Genomic DNA, 21,877 nt, shown 5'->3' with positions numbered 1-21,877 from the left:
GCCTATTCCAGGATCCTGTGGGTCCCCGCTCCTTCTAGTCCCTCCCAGGGGGGTGATCAGGCCCCCTCTTCCACCCTGCCGGGTGGGCTCCTCCTCACCTGAGCGCTCAGTTCCCCTGCTGCCGTCCACTACCTGCTGACGTGAAAGGTCCGGGCGTTGAGAAGCAGAATCCTTCCAGAGGGGCGAGGCGCCTTCCCCCCTCTAGGAGATTCAAGCCACAAAGCCTCGGGGTGGCCTCAAATGAGACCTGTCTCCTCAAAGTGAGGAGTTTCCCGGCCAATGCACCAAATGTTATAGCCACGCTTTCCAGGAAACAAACTCACTCAGAAGGACAATGCAGATAGTGGAGTGCAGTTTATTACACCGGCGGGCCCAAGGCAGAGTCTCCTCTTAGCCAAGGACCCCGACCAGCATTTGTGAAAATCTTTTATACCCCATGTGTCCAAACCCACTACCCCAATTCCCTTGAGACTTACATAAACAAAGGAAGGGTAAATACAACTACAATAACCCCATCATTCACGTGTTATGTGTTCAAACAGTCAATAATCAATAAGCCCGCAGTTACATTCCAAATAGTTAATAACTGATAAGCCTGTGCTTACATTCTGATAGATAGTGTCCGGAGGCAGGGGTGATTAGTGTCTGTTCTTCAAGATTCCCCTGCCCAGAGGGGGTCTTATCCTTCCATTGTCATTCCCACAGGCGCTAAGCACAGAGTTCAGAGTTCACTGGAGAGGTGGCCGCGCATGATCAGCACAGACAGGCATGAGATGGAGTCCAGGCCCTATGAATTCCTTCTTCAATTGTAGATTAAGGTTCTAAAATTTTCATTTAATTCTTTTATAGGTTCTGTTCCTCCACTGAAATGTTGCATCCATTTTATCCATCTTTCCCCCTCCCTTCTCTAACATATTAATCACAGTTTTCAAAGCCCTTGTCCGTTAATTCAAATATTTAAATAGGTCAGCTTCTGTGCAGATCCTAAGCAGCGTCTTAACTGGTTTATGATTTGATAATCAATCACTTTTTTCTACTTGTTTGCATGAATAGTAATTCTTATTGTCTGTGGAATGCATTGTTGATGCATTTTAGAGGTTCTGGATTATGTTATCCTCTCTGTAAAGAGTTAGCTCTCTGCAGTTGGGCATTCGCATGAAAACAGGGCGCTGCCTAGGTGGTTCAGGGGTAAAGAACCCACTTGCAATGCAGGAGACACAAGAGACATGGATTCAAACCCTGGGTCGGGAAGATCCCCTGGAGAAGGGAATGGCAACCCACTCCAGTGTTCTTGCCTGGAAAGCCCCATGGACAGAGGAGCCTGGTGGGCTACAGTCCACAGGGTCACAAGGAGTCAGACATGACTGAGCACACACAGCATGCAGCATAGGAGCACAGATGGTCCTGAAGATGCGCCAAGAGTTACCTGGCACTTGCGATTTTTCCCTCCCAGTTAGAATCCCAGAGCCAGGACAGAGCTTATCATAGACCAGAATTCAGCTGCTCCATTAGCCTTATTGAACACACAGTGAAAATGAGGCCCAAAGAGGAAAAGAGACTTAACCAAAGTCAGAGTGAGGCCAGAGAAGGAGGTGACAGAGGACAAGATGGTTGGATGGCATCACCGACTCAGTGGCCATGAGTTTGAGCAAGCTCTGGGAGATGGTGAAGGACAGGGAAGCCTGGCGTGCTGCAGTCCATGGGGTCACAAAGAGTCAGACACGACTGAGCGGCTGAACAAGAACAACAGAGTGAGGGGTGGTGATGGGCTCCTGCCTCCAGGTCTAGCTGTTTTCCCACCTGGGAGCCTCCTGCCCTTTTCTGACCCCTGTTACCATTAAGCTCCTCATATTCTGTTGGGTTGAGTTACTTCCATCTCTCCCATAAAGCTTCAAGTTCCCTGACCAAGGTCTGTGGGGCTAGAAGCCAGAGGCGTGGGTTCTGGACCCAAAATTGCTTCTATTGTACCATGTGGTCTGAGCCTTTACCCCATCCTGTCCCCTGGCACAAACGCCTCCTTCCCATCTCAGGGCCTTAGTTTTCCCATCTGACTAACGAGGCCCTGATATCCTAGGACCCTTTGACAACTCTTCATCAACTGGGGAAGCACACGTGGCCATGTTCAGGAATGCGGATCAGGAGCCAGACTCTGAGGGTCCCAGCTAGAACATCTGGACAGTCCTCTGGGCTGTCACGGCCAGTGGCCAGAGCCGAGAGCCGATGCAGCCCATCTGTAGTGTCTCCTCTGCGAGGGGTCAGTCATTTCTCTTTAGGGCGAGCACTCAGAGCATCCAGCCACCCCACACTCTCTGGGTAAACAGCTTGTAATAACCTGTCCCCAAAGCAGGTTGCCCTCTCCCTCATCCGCATTCTAATCCCTCCCCATGCTGACACTTTCGCTTCCTAAACAGTTCTCATCTCCTCACTGTCTCTACTCTAGTCCAGATTCTGGTCATTCCTGGCCCGGACCGCTGCAGTAGTCTCCCAGCTCGTATTCCCATGTCTGTCCTGGATTATGTCTGTCCAGTTCATTTTCCTCTCTGCTTTCAGCACAGTCCTTTCAAAATGCTCAGCTGAATCACCACCCTACCACCTCCACCACCCCACCTTTCTGTTTAAAAGACTTCAGTGGTTCACTGTTGCTCTTTAAATAAGGGCCAAAGTCCTTAGAACCTCTTACCATGCTCCACGGCTGTGTGCCTGGTGTGGCCCCTGCAGACCTCCTCACCACTCTGCCCTCCCAGTCTCTGCCTCCCGGACACACCACCTATACCACAGGTGCCCCCCAGAGCTAGCCTTCAGGACTCTCCTAAGAGATGTGTTCCTTGTGCAGCAGATAGCCCCTATCACTGGGACCAGCCAGGACTCACTGGGAGAGGCATTTTCATTCCAGTATACATAACAAAATTTTAACATCACCCTCACCAGGCTTTACCTGACTTCTTAGTGAATGGATGAATAAATGAATGACTAGAACTACCATACACTCGGGGTGCATATTTTTAGCTTAAAACTTATTTCATTGTGCATGCCTATGTCTGCATATATGGGCTTGGGGCTGGGCAAGCTCTGGCCTCTGGCTGTCTGGCCTGAATTCCAATGGGACACTCATGGGCAGCTCTGTATCAATTACAAGTTATCAATAATGCATCTGTTCAGAGTGGCCTTGGAGGCCATTAGCTAGGACCGCCGGCCCTGATGAGCGGCCTTGGAGAAAGCAGGCTGGGTACGCCCATGGGAAGTTCAGATCAGCTGGGGCCGGAGGGCCTCCTAGCCCCAGCAGAGCTAAGGAGGGTTGCCTAATGGGTCCTCCGTGACATCTGAGACCTGCTGCGAGAAGGGTGGCTCCAGCCAGCTCCCTCTGCACAGACTACCCTGTAACAAGCCAGCCTTGCTTTCTCACTTCCTGAGACCAGTGGCGCCATCTGAGTACTGGGTTGTTAAGATCCAGGTCTGAGCCTAGCCTGAGACCAGAGTTAGAGCCCAGTGTGTGATCAGGTTGGCCTCTCAGTTCGTGACTTGGGTCAGGGCTCAGTATGTGACAGACTTGGGGCTCACTCTGTGAGCAAGATCAGGGCTCAGTGTTGGGGCTCAGACTTTGTCTCAGCTTTGGGTCAGGATCAGGACCCAGTTTGTGGCTGGTGTTAGGACTCAGCCTGAAAACACAGAATTGGGCAAAACTGACTAGTTTCACACATTCATGTGTTGATTCCCTCAGCAATATTTATTGAGGGCCTTCTGTGTACCAGGCAACAAGACAGGCAAGACCCCTGCTCTTGCAGAGATTATCTTCTATATTTTATTCTTGTGTAGATTATATTCTACATTCCTGCTCTAACAGAGGGCCAGTTGTGAAGGTTTCTTCCCTGTTCTGCATAACATCATGTTGGTAGTTTGGAAGTGGTCATGGTGGATTTACCAGAGATTAGCATGCACTGTAAATCAGGCCTCTTTTTATTTTTTTAATACCTGCACACCACTACAGGTGAGAGGAACACCCATAGACAATTTTCGAAGAACATGGTGGAGTGACCACACATGTTTATCTGATCTCCTTCCCCAAATTCCACTAAGATGGTGGTAAAGAAAAAAAGAATTATAAACAGATAAGAATTAAGAAATCCTTTAAGTCCTGTCCATCAGGACAGAGAGGAGAGAGAGAATTCTGTGGATTTGTGGGAATTGGAGAGAGAGCAAGAAAGTGGTAACTGATCTCGAAGAGAGGAGGATCTATCACTAAGGGAGTGTGTGAAAAGGTGGCTAGTGAAGGAAATGGGCTAATTCCCCCTCAGAACCCTGGAGAGTTTGGAAGGAAGGGGTGAGTGTGAAGCCGACCATAGGGGAGAGGGGTGGGCTAAAAGTCTGTACACGTGCTATCTGAACCCTCCAGGTCCCCTTGCAAATCCTGCACAGTCAGGAGACCATGCTCCCCCATCACACAAGAGGCAAGAGTTTCATCCTCTGGAGAAACTGAACCAGAGGGCTCTGCAAGTGGGTACCAGGTGAGGCACACCCCAGGAATTAGGTCAATGTCCTTTCATCTCATGGCCGGACCCTCAGCCCCATTTCCCTGCTCTGCTATCAGCACACAGGCAGCCAGAGGCGTGTCCTCAGGCAGGAGGCTGATAACTCTACCCAGACCTGAGTGGTCCTTGAGACAAAACCCGTGAACACTGCCATTGGGAAGTTATCCCAATGTCAGTTTGCTGCCCAGCCACTCTAGTGTTAGTGAATCCTTGAATTGTGTTTCACTTTCATCAAAGGAAAAATAATAAAACATTAAAATAAAAAAAAATCAGAAGGTGCTAAGTGCAGTGTAGAGAATTCAAACAGGGTAATGGGATGGAGTGGCTGGGTTAGGGGTCCGGGAAAGCCTCCAAGGCGGGGAGGGTCAGCCATGTGATATATGGGACCAGAGGTCTCTGGGGAAGTGATCCGGAGACCAACACAGGCTTAGTGTGTTTAAGGAGTTTTGAGAAGGTGTCCCAGTGAGAGGTTAAGGGAGAAAGGGTGAGAGGAAGTGGGCCAAGTAAACAGAGTCAGAACTCACACCTGCTCTGTAAGTCAAGGGTGAAAAGCTTGGGTTTTCTCCCACCCAAGGGGAGATATGACAAGCGGGTGACATGATCTGATCTGCGTTTATGAGAACCCCTCTGGGCCCTGTTGGAGGATGGATAGTAGAGGATGTGGGGCTGCAATCATCCAGGTGAGAGCTGGCCGTGGAGGTGCGGGAGGTGGGTAGATCTGGGGTAGCCCTTCGGGAGCTGGACTTGAGGGCAGAGTGGATGGCAAGGATAATGGAAAGTGAGGAAGCAAGGGAGGAGGTTACATTTTTGGCCCCAGCTAAAATGAGATGAAAGCACCTGAGGAGCAGCTGTGAGGACAGAGTGAACCGTCCTGTTTAGACTAGGTTGAGTGTGTGGTATCTGTGACCCAGTTCTGTTGCTGTCGGGCAGGCAGCTAGAGGTGTGACCTGACATTTCAGGGAGGGGCAAAGGCTGGAGGTTGGAATCATGAGCAAGCAGGTAATCTCCTAGGTAGGGAGCTAACCCCCAGCTTCAGGTCTTTGGGGGTTTGACTGGAGGTTGTGGGGTTGTGCAAGAGTGATGCAATGTGTGTTTGGAACACTAGGTGGCAGTGAAGACTCTCCTTCCTCCTGAGTCCGCAGTCAGGCCGTTCCGAGTCAGACCCAAACTTTGCCTTCACCCAGATGACCCAGGAGGGCCCCAGAGTGTGAACAGCCATCTCAGCCACAACCCCAAGAGGCATCTGAAAGCCTCTCTAGGAAACTTTCCCCAACAACAAAAATTTAAACCAAAATAAAAATGTATGATGCCTTTTACAAAGCCTTTATGAAGAGCTCTGTGGGGTGATAACCCCCATTTTACAGAGACAGAAACCAGCCACATGGCAGTAAAGCCGCAGGGTTGGGACCAGAGCCCAGTCCTGTCTGACCAGCGCTCGGAACACCTCGGAGAAGGATGTGGGCGCTGCTGGAAGACGAGTGGGTCGGGCACAGACCAGCGAGCACGCGATGCCACGACGGGCTTCCCTGGCAGGTTATCGCTGGCCCTGGATATTGTGGGGTTTCCAGTCCTCCGCTAAACATCGGTGTAAGACACCTGAATAAGGTTCTCAGTTTTTGGGTCACACTTTAGACCAGTAACTAGAACAGGATTCAAGTCCGATGTTCCCCGACTCCTGCGATGCATTTTTTTTTTTTTTTTTGCAAACCACCATTGTGTTCCTCTTAACGGCCATCTTGTCCTCACGACACAGTATCGGAGATGGGACACGGGAACATATTTTATTACTTGGAAAAGCCTCCATAAACGTCAGGGACTCTTGCCATTAGTGCCGTTGGGAGATTTATAAAGGAACGCCCCCTCCAGCCTTTCGAGGCTCAGTGCCTTCCTCCCCGCTCTCCCAAAATGAAAGCGCCCAGACATCTTGCAGGGCCTGGGTCCCGGTGCCGCCCACCGCCCACCGCCCACCGCCCCTCTCCTTCTTGCAGTTTGAGATCCGGCAGCTGCGGGCGCACCTAGCGCAGCAGGACTTGGACCTGGCGGCGGAGCGCGAGGCGGCGCTGCAGGCCCCGCACGTGCTCAGCCAGCCGCGCAGCCGCTACAAGGTGGTGGAGGCCGGCACGTGGGCCGAGGAGACGGCGGCCGAGAGCGTCGTGGAGGAGCTGCAGCCCGCGCAAGGTGAGTCGGCCGGCGCCTCCCCAGCCCCGCCGTGGGGAGCTCCCTCCCCGCCCCCGGGGTCTGCGCACAGCCACAGCATCCGGGAGCTGGAGCACGTCTCCTGATGGGACTGTGTCCCCATGTCAGCCCACAGTTTTGGGGGGGGGAACCCTAGTTTAGTGCTCCCCGGGACTGCCTTTCTCGGCCGCAGAGAAAGCGTTCAGTCAAGTTGCCTTGATCCGACTTCGACATGATCTCAGTGGCCTGTAGTGTAGTGACCTACACTTGCCTGCTTTGAGTGTGTTGCCTCCCCATTCCTCGCGGCAGCTTGCAGGAGACTTTCCTACTTTATGGGTGAAGGGACTGAGCCCCAGAAAAGTCGTCCAAAGGTGCAGAGCTAGGTTTCCAGCCGGGTGCCCTCGGACTTTCCTATTGGGCTGCCCCTATCCCCGACCCCCAGGACCCAGATAGTAAGGGGCCTGGGGCCAGAACAGCCGAGAACCTAAGCCTTGAGGATGGTGGTAAATTGATGGGCCGGTGATGCTGGTGGAGATGGGGGCCTTGGCCATACCGTAGGGCAGAGTTCTCTAGAGAAGACCAGCTGTGTCACCTTGCAGTGGGGACTTAACCTTTCTGGGTCTTGGTTTCACTAGCTGTCAAATGGAACGATGCTGAGCCTTCCTCACAGGTTCCTCTGAGGCCCCAGGAAGCAGGTGCAAGTGGCTTTCAGAATTGCAAAGTAATCCTGCAAATGTCAGGTGGTGTTATTTTGTGATTGGGGTGGAAATACCCCTACATGGTGATGCAGCTGTCAGGTTTGGGCCTTTATGGGGTTTGGGGAGGCTGTGTTCTGACGGGCTCAGGCCAGGACTTGGCCTGCGCAGGGGCCAGCAGGGGAGATCTGCAGCCTCGTTAGAGCCCCCAGGGCAGCCTGGATGCAGGTTCCCCTCCCCAGGCACCCTTGCTGCTCTGGTCTGAGTCTACCCTGCCCTGACTTGCACCTGAAAATGCTGTTGCTAAAATGATGGCTAAGGGATTTCTTCACTTTACCAAGATAGGTTTTTTTAAAATATTGACTTCCCCTAATAATTCAGAATACATTTCTAGGACCACCTTTTTGACCTAAAGATAAGGGAACTACCCAAATGCCTCCAAGAGAAGCTTTTTACAGTGTGATTTCATTCCATCCTCACACCTCTTTTCTGTCATATGGAGGGAGGCCCAAAGAAATCAAGAGAACTTCATGGGGTCACATGGAAATGGAGGTGCTGGACTCAGCTAACTGCAGCTTGATCTAGGGCCCTCTTCACTTTGGGGTGCTCTATTCCCCTCACCAGGGCAGTAACAGCCAGGCAGGGCTGGGCAGGGTGGGAGGCAAGAAGCCAGAGCTCCAGACTCTGCCACTCCCCAGCTCTGCCACTTTGGGTCTCAGTGCTCCCTTCTGTAAAGTGGGCTCATAACTCCGGCTCTGTCTGCCTCACAGCAAGTCTGGGGAACTGGTGGACGTGAGAAAGCTCTGTAGGCTACACGGTGCTGTGAACAGGTTTGGGGGAGTAGGGTGATTGCTATTATGATCTTGTGAGAGACCTTCCATCCTTAGAACTTTAGAAGTTGGGGGGCTCAGGACTTCTGAGTCTAGCTCTTCAGCTGACGTGTTAATCCCATCTAGAACCCCTGCCAAGAGGTTTACCAGCTTCTAAGAACAGGTACCTGGAACCTCCCAAGGAAGCCCAGGCCAACCCAACTTCACATGACTCTGCCTGTTAGAAAATACTTCCTCAGACGGAGCCAAGGTCTGCCCCTGGCACCCACCTCTCCCACCTGGATGAAGCTTTTATGTGTCCCAGCTGAGACATCCTTTTGGAAACTGGCCTCTGGGTGCCTTCTCCTCCAGGGACTGTCACCTGCATCCCCACAGCCACTCCTCAGGGGACACAAGCCCTCCAAGTTCTTGCTGTACAGTCCCTCCCTGAGCATTCCAGTGTTTCCGTGACATCTAGAACTAAGCACGCTTCTCGGGGAGCTGCAAGACCAGGTCAGAGTGTTATGGGGCCACGCCTGCTTTTTTTGTTCTGGACACAAGACCCCTGTGACTGAGCCTTGTGGTGGCTGCCTGGCCTCAGCTCACAGATGAGCCAGGTCATGGCTCTGTTGAGCCCTGGAACCTCCCTGCAGCCCATCCTTGACTTTCTATATGCCCATGCAGAGTTTGACATTCATTTGTGTTCAGTTATAGCCTGATTCCTGCCTTTACTCTCGGTTTCCAGGGCTTTGTAGGTTCTACTCACAACTCATCATCGATCCTGCTGGTTTTACTGCCTACGTATATTTTGAAACATTCCCGACTTTTCGTTTGCATTGTTCAGCCTCCCTCTTTCTGGACCTCATCTGCTTCCTTGACCTCAACTTTGCCCCCATGGGTGCCCTCTTCACTCCTCCCCCCCACCCCAACACACACACACAGTGATCTTCCATAATCTTTCATGTCACTCTCTGACTTAATACCTTGGCTGGTTATTTGCTTGAGCTGCCGAAACAAAGTCCTGCAAACTGGGTGGCTTAACCAACAGAAGTTTCCTGTCTCTGAGTTCTGGAGGCTGGAAGTCTGGGATCAGGGTCTTGGCAGGACTGGCTCCTTCTGAGTTGCGAGGGAGCATCTGCTGCTGCCTCTCCCCCGGCTCCTGGCGCGTTGCTGGTAACCCTTGGTGTCCCTTAAAGAAGCATCACCCTGACCTCTGCCTTCTCTTCACATGCTGTCCTCCCTGTGTGTGCGTCTGTGTCCAGATTTCCCTTTTTACAAGGACCCTAGTCGTGTTGTGTCTGGGGCCCACCCTACTCCAGTATATGACCTCATCTTAACTAATTCTGTCTACAACAATCTCATTTCCAAATCAGATCACATTCTGAGGTCCTGTGGGTTAGGATTTCAACATATGACTTTGGAGGCGGAGGACCTGGTGACTCAGCTTGTAACAGGTGGCATGTAAGGCCCTTGATATTCTTGTCCCAGGCTGCCCCCTCCCACCCCCTGCCATCTCATCTCCCTCCACTCTGCACTCCGTCTTCACTTTCACTCTGGCTGAGTGAAGCATCTCTGCATTTGGAGAAGTGTTCTGTGTAGTAGTAAGTCCCTGAGGCTTTCCACATGCTGTTCACTGGCAGGACAGGCCTGCCTGCCAAACTTCTTTTCATCCTTCAAACCCGTCTCAGAGTCAGCTCCCGGTCACCATGTCCTTCCCTCGAGACCTTATATGAACCCCTGCTTGCCAGGTCACCCCCGCAGTTTATCTTCGGAGCCACACCTGGCCCTTGGCAGGCTCCCCATAGAGTCATCTACATGGAATATAGTCTGCAAGCTCATAGCTGATTGCAGAACAGAACAGATCTGTGGACATGGCTTGTTTGACTATGGGTCCTGCAACCCTGGGTCTTCTCTTAGCGCTCAGGGGGCTTCTGGCAATAGCCCACTCCAGAAACCCCGCTTGTGGCTTGCAGCTCCCCATGCCGGTGCTTGGGGAATCCAGAATATAAGAATCTTCGTTTTGAAAATTCTGGAAGTTGGTGGCAACTTTTGCCCACTTTGTCCTGTTTTCCAAGGATGAGAGGAGCAGGTTTACAGCCTATCCCAGGGTCTTCCCAGGTGGCGCTAGTGGTAAAGAACTTGCCTGCCAGTGCAGGAGACTTAAGGAGACACAGGTTCAATCCCTGGGTCAGGAAGATCCCCTGGAGGAGGACATGGCAACCCACTCTGGTATTCTTGCCTGGAGAATTCCATGGGGAGAAGCCTGGGAGAAACCTGGTGGACTACAGTCCATAGGGTCGCACAGAGTCGGACACAACTGAAGCAGCTTAGCACGTACAACCGGCCCATCCCAGGACCTTCCTGCTAACGGAGCAAAGTGAGGTGGAGGAGCTGCCTCCTTGCTCTGCCCTGGTGGCTGCTGAAGCCCGTTTGGAGGCTGCAGCTCACCTGGCGCTGGAGCCTGCTCAGGGCTGTTCCGTCTTGGGCAGTGCGCACCTTTGAACACCTGAGCTCAGGTGAGCACCTCCGGTACAGCCAGTCGTTCTGCAGCACCTCTCTGCCTTGCTCATCAGGAGCCTTCGCTCTTGAGATAACAGCCTGGCCGTTACTATCCCCCCTCCCCAGCCAATGACCTCCAGATCCCGGACACCTGATGCCACTCTTGGATTCACAGGGTGTCAAGATCTGAGGTCACAGAGTCTGCAAACAAGCCAAGCATTTAAAGTAACCGCACACATTCTAGTACTGTGGAGCCATGAGTCCCTGCCTCTCCACCCTGTTCCTTCTCTCCCTGCAGCCCCCACGGTGGGCACCTTCCAGCAGGAAGTGGAGGGAGGCAGAAGAGGAAGGTAGAAAGTGATCGGCTACACGTGCCAGCCAGGGGGGTCACGGGTTCTCTGCCAGCCCTCCTGGAAACTAGAGGCATGTCTGATTGGGCACTCAGATCTGCCACAGAGCTGGCAGACGTGCACCCCTGGGAGCCGTTGCCAGTGCCCCTCCCATCTAGCCCTGGAGCCCTATCCTTGCTCTCCTCTGTCTCCTCTGTGACATCCCTGCCTCATAGCTCTCTAGAGGCACCCGGCGCCCGGCCTACTCAGCAGAGCGCTAGCACATTTCCCAACCTGTCACTGGCCTGCCAACCCCCAGAGCCATCAATAGCAAAGGTGGTTCCTCTGAGACAGACAGCAGAAGCCTTGCCGGGCTAGCAAGTGGCATGCATGATTCACGGCCTCAGATGGGCTGGGGAGTCAGGGCACCCCAGCTCATCTCTGTCTGACCAGGACTTGTGTCCAGAGAGGGATTTCCACGATGTTAGAAATCATGGCTAGACAAGCTCGGGGCGCTCTGGGCCACGCTGGAGAGGGAGAAAGGGCAGTGTTTGTTGCTCACCATGACCTTCAGGCCAGCGAGGGCCCCAAGGCTCAGCGTGTCACACCAGAGCACAGACAATCCGGGGATTAACCTGCAGACATCAGCAGTAAGTCTCAGGAGCCTCGGGGTACGGGGATGGGGAGGGAGGCAGCCACGGGAGTGGGAGTGCCAGCCTCAGCCGCGGCAGGAGAAGCGGCTCCTGCAGTCCCCACAGTTGCCAGCAGGTCGCTGTCAGACTAACGCCAACCAGCTTCTGTTTAAACTTGCTCCAGCACAAATCATTTTTAAAACCCGGACTGCAAAGTTCCAGGCTTTGGGGCCTGCCAAGTTCACAGTGCCCCTGTGTAGTCATTAATACTTCCCTCCCAAATTTATTAGTCTTGAAGCTCGCCCATAACTTATGAATTACAGCCGCTGGTGGGAGTGCCACAGCTTTTACCATATATCACAGTGAGCCTCGGCGTCCACCCCCCGCCGCCCCCGCACTGCACCCGCGCTCAGAGAAACCTCCACGGAGGTGCACCGGGCCGCAGAGCTGGCACCGGGTCTCACCCTGGGAGAGGAGAGGCTTGTGTGCTGACGGAGGCAAGTCGGGCTCTCTCCCATCACTGGCCTCCTGATGGGGGGCACTGGAGACCAGGAGAGCCCCCAGAGCTGTAGCACTAGAACTGGTGCCCCTCACATAAAGCAGAGAAGCACATACCAGGGTAGGGAGGTGTGGGTGGCTCTGAAAGAAAGATGTGGGATTCAGACTCAGGGCTGGGTTTGGATCTCAACTTGGCCTTGAACAAGTTACTTAACCTCTCCGGACTGGCTTCACGGCGGGGTAACACCTGCAGTCACTGAGGGTGTCACACTTGGTTCATTGCTCTGGTGTCACTCTCTTAAAATTCTTAATGTTTTTTCTTTCAGTGATATATTAATTTCAGGTATACCTGAAAATACTTATATATACTGGAGAATCACAGTAAGTCTAGATAGCATCCATCACTATGCATAGGTACAGAATTTTATTTATTGTGATGAGAACTTTTGAGATTTATTCTCTTAGCAGTTTTCAAATATACCATACAGAGCTAACTATAGTGACCATATTGTAGCATATCCCTGTGACATTTACTGTATAACCGGAAGTTTGTACCTTTTGAGCCCCTTCACCTACCATTTCACACCCCCTCCCTTGCTTGCCCAACCCCTGCCTCTGAGAACCACCAATCTGTTCTCTGTATCTCTGAGCTCAGGGCATTTGTTTGTTTTAGGTTTTGTTTTTAGAGTCCACAAATAAGTAAGATCATACCGTGTCTTTGTCTGACTTATTTCACTTAAGCACAATGCCCTCTGGTCGATCCAGGTTGTTGCAGATGTCAAGATCTCATTCTTTTTTATGGCTGAATAACATTCCATTGTATGTATGTATGCATGTATGTGTGTGTGTGTGTATGTGTATGTACCACATCTTCTTTATCCATTCATCTATTCTTGGACACTTAGGTTATTTCCATATCTTGGCTATTATAAAAAATGCTGCTGTATACATTGGGATGCATGCATCTTTTCAAATGTTTTTGTTTTCTTCAGATATATACCCAGAAGTAGAACTGCTGGATCATATGATAGTTCTATTATTATTATTATTATTTTATTTTTTTTTTAGGAACCTCCATACTGTGTTCCAGAGTGGCTACACCAATTTATATTCCCACCAACAGTGTACTGGGGTTCTCTTTTCTCTGCCATCTCACCAACACTTATTATCTCTGTCCTTGTGATTCTAGCCATTATAACGAGTGTGAGGTGACATCTCCCTGTAGTTCTGGTTTGCACTTAATTGCACTCCTTGAGTGAAGTTGAGTTCCTTTTTGTGTACCTCTGGCCCACTGTGTCTTCTTCAGGAAAATGTCTATTCAGATCCAATTTTTAAATTGGATTATTATTTCTTTTTTTTTTTTTTTGCTATTGAGTTGTATGAGTTCTTTATGTATTTTGGATATTAATCCTTATCAGGTATGATTTGCAAATATTTTCTTCCATTCAGTAGATTGCCATTCATTTTGTTGATGGTTTCCTTTGCTGTGCAGAAACTTTTTAGTTTAGTATAGTCCTACTTGTTTATTTTTTGCTTTCATTGCTTTTGTTTTAGTGTCAAATCCAAAAAAATCATTGCCGAGACCAAGGTCAAGGAGCTTGCCTACCGCCTATGTTTTCTTCTAGGACTTTTATGGTTTCAGGTTTTACATTCAAGTCTTAATTCATTTTGAGTAAATTTTTGTGTATGGTGTAAGTTAGGGGTCCAGTTTTCCCAGGACCACTTACTGAAGAGACTTTCCTTTCCTCCTTGTACATTCTTAGCTCCTTTGCTGTAAATTAATTGACCATATACGGGTGAGTTTATTTCTGAGCCTTAATGCTTTTTAAACAAAGGGCCCCACAAATTATGCAGCTGGTCCTGAGTCTGAACTCTGATTGTCCCAACTAGGAGCAGAAGCACATCGCCACTGAGAAGGACTGAGCACTCGGCCACACGCACTGCCCTCGGCCTGGCACACGGCTGGCGCTCGGCACATAGCAGTGTCCTTTCTCGATGAGGCTGCCCTTGGCCTGGCACACAGGTGGTCATATAGCAGTGTCCTTTCTCAATGAGGCTGCCCTCGGCCTGGCACACAGCTGGTCGCATAGCAGTGTCCTTTCTCGATGAGGCCGCTGAGCTGTGGAGCAGCAGCGTGGAGTGTGGCAGTGGGAGCCCTGGCTGGGAGTCAGGGCCTCCCTCTGGGCTCGGATCTGCACAGGACGTGTGGGTGTGCAGTCCGGACTCCCCACTCCCACCCCACAGCCGGGCCAGTCCTGCCGCCCAGGGAGGCCCACCTGACTCACCACGCCCTCTTGCTCCACCTCGCTGGGCAGGCTGGGGCTCTGCCCGAGGAGCACACCCACATAATGAGCACTGCCAGCATAGCGCTCGACCAGCTTTAGGAGGATCAGTCAGGAGGGCTGCGTGGAGTGCTCACGCCCTAGGAACAAAGGTGCTGGGTGGTTGACAGCAGCTGCCACAGCAATGACCTGAGACTTAGGGGCCGGCAGGGAGCACCATGGGCCAGGGTTTCAGGGAGGTGACAGACAGACCCAGGTTAGACTTGACCTTCATCATCCCGGTGGAACATATAGCTCACCAGCATGTAGGTATTTCTTATTCCCATTTTACTGAGGAAGCTGAGGCTCAGAGTGGCCAGGGATTTGCCTAAGACCACAGAGCAGATGTCTGCAGAGCTGGGGCTGGCACCTGGGCTGTTTCGTCCTGGAGCCTGAGTTTGTACCGGCCCTTCTTTCTCAACCCTCCAGTGTCAGCCAACCCTGTCCTCCTGTGGGGCAGTTCCTGCATGGCCTTAGGGCTCCTTAGTGCCAAATCAAAGCAAACCTCGGGGCAGGGGTTCTCTTAGATGGAGGGTGGGCAGCCCCATGTCGGGGCTCACTGATGGCCTCTTCCTGGCCACATGCATCCGTGCCTGCCTGCATTCCCTCCCCGTAGGCTCCCACACACCAGTAGTCATTAGTCTCTGGGCAGGAAGTACCAGGGACCAAGAGCAAGGCTGTGTGCTGCATGGTGCTGACAGCGTCTCAGAGGCTGAGGGGAATGGTCCTGGGAGGTCATGCAGGCCCCGGACCCAGCCTCGGTCATTGTCCAGTCATCCTATTCATTTGTGGGTAGTATATGCCAAGCCCCATGCTAAGTGCTGGCGAGACTCTGAGTACGATGTGGCCTCTGTGTGGGAGGGGACAAAGCCCCAGCCCAAGTGGTCAGCGTGGAGAAAGGGGCCCACCTGAAGCAGAGAGAGTTGGGGAGTGGGTGGCAATCAACACTGCTGGAAAAGCCTGGGCAAGGCCTTGCTCTGACTGCCTTGAAACTCACTCTGAGGCCCCTGTGTGGGTACAGGTTTGGAGCAGAGGGAACAAATGCAGACTGGACAGGCCTGCAGTGGCTGCCTGGAGATCTAGGTTCTGTGTCAGGAATGTCCATGGAGTGAGCAATCCCATTTATTAATCCCTGCAGGCATGGTGAGAGGCCAAAGGGAAAAGTGTGAGGTCTTACCCAAGGCTGGATGGCAGAGGGTATCTGGGTATCCCTTGACTTGTCACAGGTTCAGCAGGAGCTGAATTGCTGGTAAGAATGGAGGAGAAGCATGGAGAAGTGACCAGGGTCCTAGGGTACCATTCACCAAGGTGGAGGCGGGGGGAGAAACTGAGTTCTCTTTTGGACACATTGAGTCAGAGGTGGCTGGAGGTCATCCAGGAGAAGCTGTCTGGTTGGCCAGACCAGTCAGAAGCTGAGAGATGTCTGGGCTGAAGGTCACCTGGCTCAGGTTACTTTTATCCATGGTTTTGATGAAGATTGAGCATCCTCAAATGAACAGTCAACACTGAGGTACAAGAGAGAATTCCTTAGTAGACAGAATCAAGATTCAGAATGCTTTCAGCAGGCTTTGGGCTGAGACCAACAAGCTGACATTTGCCTAAGATGATAAACGTGAAGTCCTCCGTGGAGCCGACACAGCCATGGTGTGGTGAAGGCCTGGCTGGCTTGGCCCCAGTGCCTGCAGAGAAGACCTGGCCTGGGCATCCATGTTGGCCAGACTCATGAGTCAGCAGAGTTGGGTGGTTGCTGAGCCCGATTGGAGGATGTTAGGCTGTGTGAGGGGAAAGATCCCAGCAGATCTCCGGGAGGACCCACCTGTTAAGCAAGATGAAAGGAGGTCGCTGTGTGAAGTGCCCAATCTGCAATCTGGAGCTCTGAAGGGCACAGTGACAGTCAGCTCCCTCCTGCCTCCCCTGTCCCTGATTTGGTCACATCTGGAGCCCATAGTGACTTGAGAGGCTGGAAAACCAGGGAGGGTTGAAGAGTGAACAGGGGTTTCTCAGGAGAAGAGACATCTTGGGAGGGATGTGAGGGCTTTGTAAGTGCTGGAAGGTCTGTCATGTAGTAAGTAGAAGTGGGGTGTGGCCTTGGGGCATGTGGGAACAGGACCCAGATACCCGGATCTGCAAGGCCTGCCATAGCGGGCCCTTCCTAAGGAGACGGAGACTGGCTGCCTGACCATGCAGTGGAGGTCCCCAGGAGGCCCTGTGCCCCCTGGAGGTGGAGGGCCAGGCACCCGACCCCGCTGAGCACAGATGAGTCTGATTATTAGAGCTGCTCCGCAGAGAGGCAGGAGGCCCCTTCTGTGAGGGGCTCAGGCCGTGGTGGGCAGAGCGCAGGCAGGGGTTGAGGGGATGCTCACACAGGGTAGGGTGGGGGGAGTGCGGCCCTCGATGGCTCCAGTCCCTTCCCACTCTGCTCTCTCACCTTTTGAACTTCAGGCCTGGCTGAGGGGCCGGGAGCCAGCTAGCCTGGCTGTCATGGTCTCTAAGAGCCCCACCAGCTCCCCCCATGGTACAGATGGAAAAACTGAGGCCCTGAGAGGGGACGTGACCTGCCCAGGTTCCCATGGTGGGCCAGTGGCAATAGCAACACAAGAACCCAGGCTCTGGGTGTTTCATTCATCCAGGCCACCTCCTGCACATGAGCCCCTTTGGGACTCACGGGTCTGTGGATACTTCAGCTGAGTTTATTGTCCTGCCCTCGTGACGTGGCCCTCTACAGCCACACTGCAGGTCCCTCCTGCCACGGCCTCAGGATAATACCAAGATCAGTGACCAGACTTGTCTGGCCCGGTGGACCCGGTGGCCCTTGCACTGCTTGCCAGGAACAGTCACACCAGCCTCCTCCCACTTTCCAGGGCAGCCTGCAGGGCTAGACAGCATTTACAACATAAATTATGAAGAGCCACGGAGAAGAGGGTTGCTGTCTGATTCTGAGGGAGCGTTGCTGGTTGATCCTGAAGCAGGGCCTGGAGCCAGCCTGGGGCCCCTCCCTCAGCTCAGGCATTAATGCAGAATACACCTCTGGCCGCAGGCATCTAAAGATCAAAAGAGGCCAAAAAAGCTTTTAAGAGCCAGGTTGCTGCGTGTGGTGCCACCGGGCTCCCCGTGTCAGGGCAGACACGCTTCTGCAGCGATCTCAGGTGTCAGGAAGGCGGCCACGGAGAGCAGCAGGTTCCGTCACCTGCAGACCGAGGCTTCTGGGGGTGTAGACCCCCATCCTCGCCTTCCGCCCCATCAGGGCCTGTCTTCCCTCCCCTGGGCATTGCTGTCTGTTCTCCCATCCAGTCTGACACCTTCCCAACAACTCTCCCTGCACCCTTGGGCGTGCCTCACACCTGAGCCTGTTCACACTTTCCTGTGCTTCCTCACTGTGCTTGGGGCAAGGCTGAGCTCCTTACGATGGCTTTGGGGTCCCCTTTCATCTGCTGTCTGACGCCCCCCCCCCCCGCCGACCATGCTCAGGCCTCGCTGATGTTCTCACCTCTCCTCTCTCATCCCTTCCCACCCCATCAGAACAATGAACCAATTCTGAGACCCTGTTCCCATGCCATCTCCCGTGACCTGGACAGCTTTACGCCTTCTCATTAGTTATTCATTCAGCAACTCTTTACCGAGCACCTCCCACGTGCTGGGAGCAGGGTAGGGCTGGGGGTGCCCAGCGCCTGTGTCCATTCCTGGGTGGAGTGGAAGACTGAGGGGGCTGTCGCCTATGATCAGCCTCTGCAGCTGGCTGTGTGCGGCTGAAATGGCACTCTGAGGCTTTTGCACTGAGGTGAGCATTCCCGGTGACCGTGAGAACCTCAGGTGGATTCAGAGACTCAGGCCATCCAGGCAGGGAAAGCCCTAAGTGACTATTTCCACACCCCTTATCTCAGAGAAGGGCAAGCTGAAGGCAGAGAATGAAGGGGCTTCTTCATATCACACAGCAAGCTGGATGCTCCATCAGAACCTGGGTCCCTGATACCCAGCCCAGCACTGGGGCAGATGAGCCATGTTGTCCCCCTGGAAGAGCCACGTGGCAGGGAGCTTGTGGGAGACCAGTGCCTCCTCGTGGTGATGGGGGCAGAGGCACTGGGGGGAGGAGCACGAACTGGCCACACTCACCCTTCTCTGTCCTCACCTCCGCAGAAGCCACAGTGAAAGATGACATGAACAGCTACATCAGCCAGTACTACAATGGGCCCAGCAGTGGTAAGTCTCTGTCGGTGCTATTCTGTGTGTACCAGAACCTCTGTGTGGCCCCACGCCAGAGGTGACCCTGGCGACCCCTAACATCCAGGCCAGGGACAGCTTGACCAGGCGGTCCATCTCGTGGCCCCCGTGAGCCATAACCACGGGCAGAGTTCCCAGCAAACTCTGGTGCCTGAGCTCGAGTGCTGGGATGGGAGTGCTCCAGGATGTGCGTGGGGGACCCTGGGGTGGAAAGGGGCTGGAACCTAGGAATCTAATGACCTCAGCGCTTCCCAACCTGAGAACCTTGCAGGATGAGCGTGAGGAGGGTGACAGAATGCATAACTGGGTGTGAGAAGCAGCAGGCACTGGCCTGTCCTTGTTTATATTGCATTCTTGCTCTTCAGAAAGTCTCAGGGGACCTGGTGGTTTTCACTTATGAGAAAGGTTGAGTTTTAACATAATACTCAGTCCTTCGGGGTCTTGTTTCTCCTTAGCCAGTGTCTTGAGTCTTGTAAGGTTTGGGTTTCACAGCCCTTGAAAAGTGAAAATGTTAGTTGCTCAGTTGTGTCCAACTCTTTGCGACCGCGTGGACTGCAGCCCACCAGGCTTCTCTGCCCATGGAATTTTCCAGGCAAGAGTACTGGAGTAGGTTGCCATTCCCTTTTCCAGGAGATCTTCCTGACCCAAGGATCGAACCCGGCCTCCTGCATTGCAGGCAGATTCTTTACTGCTGAGCCCTTAAATCCTTGTAAACTCCATTCTCAGGCTAGAAGGTTATAGTGTGTGTCATGCTGAATACATCTGAATTTTGTCTTTTCTGCAGTTTAGCCCCGTGTAAGGCCTCTTTCCCTCCCTTTCTCCTCCTCCGAAGCCTTATCCAACCTGCTGATCTCAAAGACCACCATCTCTAGCCTGAACCTCTCTCCCAGCCCACTCTCCCTATCACTTTAGAGAGAAGCCCACACTATGCCTGCTGTAATTCAGGCCCTTGATACTTCTCACTTAGAGCGAAGACATTCTGGGATGTCCTCCACCCTCTGCTTAGAATGCATCCTGTAGAAATTCATCAGTTTTCTGAGGGCACAGCTCTGGTCATGAGTCTCACACTGGACCCATTTAAAACTTTGAGTCCTGCTGACCATGACATTCAGATTCCTTGTCATAGCACACTGCTGGGTTAGTCAGGATGGGCTCAGTTATGCTGCAATGATAACAACCCCACATCTGAGCGGTTTAAATAAACCAACAAAGGACCAGGGCACACGGGGCCAGGGGCTCTTTGCCCAGGCTGTTATCTCTACCCCGTCTCCATGACAACAGAACAGTTGTCATGCCTTCTAGAACAGTGTTGACTGCACGGGCAGAGCACAGCTGGCTTATGTAGCTTCTCCAGAAAATGCCACCGATCACTTCTTGCAGGTGACTGGCTGAGGCCTGTCACATGTCTGCACCTGATAGGGAGGCATAATTCTCCCTCAGGGCAGGTGGTGAATATTGGGAACCTGGACCATTTCCCAAGGCCTCTCCCAGCAAAAGCCATTCATACTCAGGGCACCCCCACCATCTAGCCCGGCCCCCATCAGGGCGCAGAGGTGCGGCCGGGGTGGAGAGTGACCCACACCCCTCCTCTCTTGCAGACAGCGGCGTCCCAGAGCCAGCTGTGTGCGTGGTCACCACGGCCGCCATCGACATCCACCAGCCCAACGTCTCCTCTGACCTCTTTTCCATCGACGTGCCCACGAAGCTCGGCAGCGATGGCACCGGCGCCAGCGCCAGCTCCGAGAGTGCCACCCGCTCCACACGCAGCTCTGGCACCCGGGCCCAGAGTGACAGCAGCCAGACGCTGGGCTCCTCCACAGACTGCAGCGCCGCCCGCGAGGAGCCGCCCTCCGGGCCCCGCCCCTCCGCCCTGCCGCCGCCCCCGCCGCCCTCTCAGCAGCAAGCGGCAGAGGCCACAGTCCAGGACCTGTTGTCCCCCCTGTCGGAGGACCCCTGCCCCTCCCGGAGGGCCTTGGACTCCGCCCCCCGTGCCCAGTCCAGCCCAGAGGGCTCGGCCCGGCCCAGCCCTGAGCTGGAGCACAGGGTGAGTCTGTTTAACCAGAAGAACCGGGAGGGCTTCACCGTCTTTCAGATCAAGCCTGTCATCCATTTCCAGCCGGCCGCGCCTGTGTTGGAGGAAAAGTTCAGATCTTTGGAATCCAAAGAGCAGAAGTTGCACAGGGTCCCTGAAGCCTAGAGCCTCCAGGCAGGCTGGGAGGGAGGCGGGGAGACAGCCATCTCGATGCTCCCCCGGGGCCCCGGTGGCCACCAAGGGTCACACGAGGGGCCCGGGAGCCCTCCTGGCTTCCCTCAGGGTGCTGCCTGCCTCCAGGGAGGTGACGCCAGGCCCGGAGGCCACATGCCTCAGACCTCAAAGCCCAGAGCTGGCGCCTCCTCTCACCCTGCTCAGGGGAGGGTGGTGCTCATGGCTGGGGTTTTTTTTAAAAAACCACTTTTACAAAAACCAGCCTGTGGCCCAGCTTCAGCAGGGTAGAGCGTGGGGGCCAGCTCAGCCTCTTCCGTTGCCTTTGTTCCCGACGCCCACCCTGGACCCTCGGGACAGCACTGTGAGCAGGGGCTCTCCAGCCCCACCCCCAAGCCGTCTTTTCCAGGAATCCCGGGTGGAGCCCACACAATCACACACAGACCACCATCTGAGCCTATCTCATTTGTCTTCATTTTCTCATTTAGGCATGAGCGTTTCTGAGTCTTTTCGAGACAAATCTAGTTTCCACCTTCTTGGGACATAAAGGGATGGGTCTGGAGGAGGGTGGGAGGGTTGTGGCGGGGGGTGGGTGACAGCCATTTTCCAATCTTGGCTTTAATAATAAAAACCACCTGCACTGAGACTTCCAGTTGGCAGAGGTGTTCCTTTGGCTGCTAGTCCAGGTGAGGACCCCAGAGTGGCTTCTCTGGGTTTGGGTTGGCCTTGAAAATCCACCAAGGGAGCCCCCCCAACTCCTCTCCAGTATCCCCAATGCTTTTGTAGAGGAGCCCTAGACCCTAGGAGAGAAGTGGTCACACTGCCTGTGTGACTCTGGACTAGTAGTACCTTCCCTTTACTCATCTCCCCACCACAGTGGAGCTCAGAATTCTGTCTTCCTTGCCAGCAACTCCCAGACACAGCTCCCTGACCCAGGGATCCATTCCTCAGAGATCTCAAACTTAGAGGTCC

General features: G+C 53.4%; 1 protein-coding gene across 4 annotated transcripts in view; it reads left to right on the top strand.

Moving 5' to 3' along the window:
• The window catches only part of TMEM266 (transmembrane protein 266), a 126,795-nt gene extending 105,246 nt beyond the window's left edge, over positions 1–21,549 (top strand). For all 4 annotated transcript variants that reach the window (XM_043490003.1, XM_043490004.1, XM_043490005.1 and 1 more), the window contains 3 exons: positions 6,515–6,704; positions 18,619–18,681; positions 20,301–21,549. In XM_043490003.1, the coding sequence (XP_043345938.1) occupies positions 6,515–6,704; positions 18,619–18,681; positions 20,301–20,899 (852 nt within the window). In that variant the 3' untranslated portion in view covers positions 20,900–21,549. The remainder of the gene's footprint in view (positions 1–6,514; positions 6,705–18,618; positions 18,682–20,300) is intronic.
• Positions 21,550–21,877: the final 328 nt, after the last annotated feature.

The sequence above is a fragment of the Cervus canadensis genome, chromosome 17 (assembly GCF_019320065.1).
Source record: "Cervus canadensis isolate Bull #8, Minnesota chromosome 17, ASM1932006v1, whole genome shotgun sequence".
In the NCBI taxonomy this organism is placed as follows: domain Eukaryota; kingdom Metazoa; phylum Chordata; class Mammalia; order Artiodactyla; family Cervidae; genus Cervus; species Cervus canadensis.
This window is presented reverse-complemented; position numbering and strand designations above follow the sequence as displayed.